Here is a 6,102-nt window from a genome sequence, read left to right as displayed (position 1 = left end):
GAAAAATTAGATGTACATTTAAACTAGCATCAACAACAACAATAACAACAAATTCAGTGTATTCTTATAAATAGGATCTGAAAAAGGTAGTGTGTACACAAATCTTACCTATCTTAACTAGTGGTCTCGACTTTGCAATACAAAATTTTTTAGCAGAGAGCGCTTCCCCTGAGTTTTACGCGATTAGGAATTCAGATTAATTAAAAGTCAATCCGTTAGTGGGTCTAATACGGCATAAATCCAGAGTAATCGGACTAATAAAACTTCAAATACCGAATGGTAAACCAAACAGAATAAAAAGAATCATCCAATAATAACTGTGGAAAGAAAGGAAAATATGAACATTAATCACTGCCAATTTCTAGGAACAAGTCCTTCAAATAGCCAAAAAAATCAAAAAAAATTGTTGAAAGCAAACAGAAAAGTCAACAATAACCATTGTAATCAGCAAGAACAAGCCTTTTACAACAGGAAAATCAAAGTAAAAATGACAAAACAAATAATGTAAGACCAAAACCCCCAAAACTATAACTCAGTTGTTGAGCACCAGATCTACCTTTATCATCAACTTCAACCTTATTTTCCACAAAATAATTATGTCTCTTAGTATACCAAAATGTAATCTTGTACCTTATTCTGCTACTCACATCAACTCGAAAAATCGCCTTAGATCCATTTGTAACAGCTTTAAGTGCAGCATCCCATGGCATATTATGAGTTTCAATCATCCCACTTTTAAATAGTTCTTTATCTTTCCCCTGTTTAAATCCATCAACTGTAAAATTACCAATAGGGTAACTTGTATTTGTACCATAGTAAAACTTAAGTGTAATATCATCGTAACGAACAGCTTTGTCCTTCATTTCATTCTTCAGATTGAGTTGAAAGGATAGATTGTTGTTGCGTCTTGTCGCGTTGTTGTTGTTGTTGTTGACTGATTTGTCAAGACCTGGCACGTAAAAATCATTGATGGAACATTTAGGTTTCGTGGTACGAAAACTTAACCAAAGAACCAGAGCTACAATGCCTAAACTCACTATTAATTTCACGTAACCCCAAACACATGAGTCCGACATGTTTTAAAGTAAAAAACACGAATTCAAGATTTAAACTCAATGAATTTAGTTGAACGTGGCACGGTTTTCCAGCCAATTGGGTGGTGGTGGAGAACTGCTATTGTTGTTTCTCAAGAATCAAAAAAATGGGAAGAAATAGGTGAAGAAGGGATTGGAAATGAGACAATGAGAGGAGGATGAGGGGAACACTATTTTTGAGAAGTGTGTATTTTTGGGATTTAGTAGATGGTTTTTTAAAGATGTAGGGTCTCAACAAGTTATGGGTTTTTCTGCTTATTTAAAGAAGACTTGGGTCAATGACTAGCTCTTAGAATTTAAGTTGGACCTTATTTTGTTAGATATTTTCTATCTTGCCCTAAACGAGTTAGATAGTGGTTGCATGAAATTTCGTGGAACAATTCAACTATGAAGTAGTTTCCATATCTAAAAATGAAAAAGTACGTGGTGCAGTGGACGTGGCTGTTCTTTTCTTAACCAGAGATTTTTGGTTCGAGTCCTGGATATAAAAAATCATTGATCAGGAGTACTTCCTCTCGAATTGGACCCTACGCGGCACGAATCCGAATATAGTCGAGCTCTAATGCGAATAGCGAACACCAGATGAAGGTAAAAAAAAAGAGACAATATAAAAGTAGGTCTTCGTAATAAAAACTACAAACACACACGTGCTAAAAAAAACTTAACCAAAGAATTTTTACCTCCTATAGCAAAGGTTATTATTTTAAATAAATGTCATTTAAAAAAATTATATTCTATAGATACCTTTTAAGGTTTATACAAAATTCCTAATTTTGGTTTACTCCTAACCCTAAGCCACTAAATACGCTAATCAGTTACACTTTTTTCTTTCTCTATCTACTTTGATACATCCCATTCTCTCAAAGTTTCGTGGACTTCTTCCTCTAATATCAACTCTCTTTTTCTCCCAAAGTTTCGTGGACATGAATAAGGAGTCAACTCCAATATGTTTCTTCTTCGACTGCTGAATTTCTTCTCCAGCGAATTGGCTGCTGAATTTCTTTTTCAGTGAATTAACTGCTGAATTTCTTTTTCAGCAAATTTCTTATTCAGCGAATTGACTACTGAATTTCTTCTTCAGCGAATTGACTGCTGAATTTCTTCTTCAGCAAAGTGACTGCTGAATTTCTTCTTCAGCGATTTCTTTTTCAGCGATTTCTTCTTCAGTGATTTCTTCTTCAGCAATCTTTCTTGTTTTCTTCTTCTTTCTCTCATCGCTGCTTATGGAATCATGGGCGGAATCCGATGGGTCGTCGGAAAATTGTCGACTAAAATAGGTCGTCTGAAGTTTGAGGTTGAGCAATTTGAAGATTCTGTTACCTTTTTTTTAAGAGCATTTCAATGTATCTCACTGTATTTCTATGTATTTCATTGTATACACTATCTTTTTTTCATTGTAATTCAATGTATCTCGTTGTATTCCATGTATTTCATTGTATTCAGTATCTTTTTTCCTCATTGTATTTCAATGTATCCCTCTGTATTCTATCCATTTCATTGTATCCATTGTCTCGCTATATGCCATGAATGTATTCATATATATTTTTTTAATTAATATAATTTATGTATTCAGATGTATTATATAATTTCTAAGATTGCTATGTTTTTGGGGTATTTTGCGGTTGAGAATCTTTTTTATAACTGAAAAATATAAATTTTGTGTGTTATAGTTGAGTTTGTTGAGTTATATTAGGAGTCTATTATGTTAATTGATTCGCTTTTCGTTTTAAAAACAGTGTAATCCCCTATTTCACACCGTGAATACAGTCGAATACAATAATCTGTTCAGTTGTAATCCCGTGTTTTACTCCATGAATACACTCAAATACAACAACTGATTAGCTGGATTTTCCTGATTCACGCCTATTTTTGCTACTGTATTCATGAATACAATAACTTAAATACATCAAATATATCTTATAACCACATAAAATATATTTATAAACCGTAATATAACAAACGATATCTATAGATGGCTAATTAGTACTAAAAAATGGTGCTTTATAAAAATTTCTCATTAAAGATTTAGACGGTTATATGATTTGGAAGTAAGCGCAGAATATCTAATTTTTTCGTGCACACAAGACAATAAAAATTTCTGTATCAAGGGTGAAAAAGAAACTAATTAAAGAGGGGGAAAAACAATTGACCTAGAATACAAAGACAAAATAAATATTTAAACTTGATCTGTACAAGGTTCTTAGTTCTTTAGAATTATGCATTCAAAATTTAAAATTTAAAACTAATAGTTTTGGAAAATTTTCATGTGTGTATTTATGATGAATCTCCCGCTATCCATGAGGACCAAGTAGTAAAGCCATTATTTGCAAGTGATTAGCTGATTGTAAATAGCTGATAAGATTAAAGTGTTGAAAAATATTTTTAAGTGTTGAAATTAATTTTTTAAATAAACATTTATGTGTTTGGATAAACGTGATGAAACTGATAATAAGTAGTTGATGTGTTTGGTAGAGAAGTGCTGATAAGTTGTTCTTTTATTAAAATGACTAAAATATCATTAAAAACTTTAAAAAATATTTTAAATTAAAAAGGTTCTTTATAAAGAAAAAGATGAACAACGAATATGGAATGAAAAGAAAGCTAGAAAATTTATTTTGGGAAAAATATATTGTGAATTAAAAAATATTATTAAGGATAAACTAGTAAAAGCTTTGGTCAAACTAAAAGTGCTTATAAGCTAAAGGAAAATTTTTACATAAGAACAACTAGACTCTCTACTTTTAAATTCTATAAGCCATATTTCAATTTACAACCAACTAGCCCAAAAATAATAGGTTAAGATTCAACATTCAATTCCAATAGGTTCTCAAAATTACTATTTAATTTTTTAAAAAAATTGCTCAAGCTTTGAAGTTAATTTTCGAATCAATAACTGTGACTCAAATATTAGTTGAATAAACCAAATCCATTTGGGTGGTGTAAATTAGATTTTTAACAAACTTAAATATGTTGGTTTAAATTCCGAATTTGATTTTGTGAGAAGTTTGGAGTGGGTGTTATTGAAACTTATTAGAAATAGTATAAGGAGGTTGTATATAAAATTTGAAGTCATTTAATGGAAAATCGTGAAAGAAGTTCGTCTGAACAGACACTTATATAAAGGTGTATAAAAGTGTATAATAGTGTATAAGATGTGTTTATACACTCATATATACTATTATACAAGATTATACATAATTATACAAAAAACTGACTTCGTATTCTTCCTTGCGTATTTTCTGAAATTTAACTCAAATCTTGCTCAAATCTACTCCAAATCACTTCAAATTTAAATTTTGAACTCCTTTTGATATTTCAATCAATTGGAACAACACCCAATCCAAACTCAAAACATTCTATTTTCGAAAGCAAAGCTTTGAATGTCATTCAATGGTGTACTTCTGCTCTTTAACTTTTACGTTGCAACCAGGTGACATAGGAGGAGAAGCAGTAATGGCGAACGACCCCTAGCATATGTAAAAGATGTGAGAAGAAGAGAATATGAAAGCAATAGATGTGAGAACACAAATTTAACTCTATAACTTTTATAAGCAATGATTGTAAGAACACAGATTTTGAATTTGCAAGGGCTAGTATTTTCAAATATGTACAATATGGGCTAGGTCGGGTAAAGCTTAGAAACATGAGCCATTTTTTGTTATGGTGTGAAGTCATGTGTATTTTCTTGTAATTCTTTCTAAGCTAAAGACCTAAGTTGGAGATGACCAACTTATGACTTATGATTGATTTTAGTTTTAGGTATTTATCAAACACGTAAATAAGCCAAAATATGCTTATAAATCAGTTTGACACGCTTGGAAGCTTAGCCAAACACCGTCTAACTTATATTCAGATGTTCTATAGGTCCTCTATTGCCTGGATATTCGTGCTATGAGGAAAGAGATAGGAATAACAAGTCACGGAATTGTTCCGCGAAAAGCAAAATACAAGACTACTTGACCCCAAAATGTCATTTTTTAACAATAAAGCAGAAAACACCAAGACTTTTTTGAGAATCCAGGTCTTTAAAATATTAAATCAGATAGTAAACCCAAGAGTGCATTTATCAAGAATTAATATTGTTAAACCACCTCCTCTCTAGTTTCATTTTCATCTTTTTTTTCTATTTTGGCTTTAATTTGCGACAGACTTGGCCGTGGCTAGTATTTGCAATAAGTTAAGATTTTGTCTCAGAAAATTAATTTTGGAAAAATTTCGCGAAGAATTCTGATCCTTCACTAATCTGACGCTAAATCGATCATTTGCAAATCCTGAATATTTTTTTCAGTGACCACTTTTCCCAATATGTCAAAATATCCCAATTTGTTTGTTAGTTTATATGAGTCCACCAAACAATAGAGTACTTGGTCCTCTATGAGTTTTTACTGAGAATGCTAATGAAACAATAAGTAAATAAGACACGAGATTTTTACGTGGAAAAATCTCAACTCAAGGGGACAAAAACCACGACCTACACTTGTAGACTTTCAACTTCACTAACTTGTAAACACCTATTACAAGCCACTTTGTAATGATTCCATTACAAAAACTTCAACTCAACTAACTTGTGATTCTCTTACCACAAATCACTTTGTCACTCTCTAGTTACAAAGACTTTAACTTATGACTAACTCTAGTCACAACACAAACTCAGAGAGTTTATGAATTTTACAAGAGGGTTCCTAATCAACGCTTCTAGCTAAACTTTAGGAGATACAATAAGAACAATCACAAAGTTATAACTCAACTAAGGACAACAAAATACTAGATTTAGGAATATAACTCAACTAAGGACAACAAAATACTAGATTTAGGAACTGGTCCGTAGTAGCATTTAACTTTGCTCTTCAAGATCTTGAGAATTAAGTTCACTATTTTGTAGAAGGCTTGAATGAATTCTCAAGTGTTCAAGTGATGTATTGATATAAGGTCCTTGTTAATACACCTTGATGACATCACTTGAACGATATAAGTACTTTAGTTGGTCAAAGGATAAGTGACCACTGGA

At 31.6% G+C, this 6,102-nt stretch overlaps 1 protein-coding gene across 1 annotated transcript; it reads right to left on the bottom strand.

The window, feature by feature from the left end:
- Positions 1-291: 291 nt before the first annotated feature.
- On the bottom strand, positions 292-1,334 carry LOC107799183 (protein NDR1-like). The gene has a single exon (XM_016622269.2). The coding sequence runs from the start codon at positions 1,074-1,076 to the stop codon at positions 477-479; it is 600 nt and encodes a 199-aa protein (XP_016477755.1). The 5' UTR covers positions 1,077-1,334; the 3' UTR covers positions 292-476.
- Positions 1,335-6,102: the final 4,768 nt, after the last annotated feature.

The sequence above is a fragment of the Nicotiana tabacum genome, chromosome 18 (genome assembly GCF_000715075.1).
Source record: "Nicotiana tabacum cultivar K326 chromosome 18, ASM71507v2, whole genome shotgun sequence".
Lineage (NCBI taxonomy): Eukaryota > Viridiplantae > Streptophyta > Magnoliopsida > Solanales > Solanaceae > Nicotiana > Nicotiana tabacum.
This window is presented reverse-complemented; position numbering and strand designations above follow the sequence as displayed.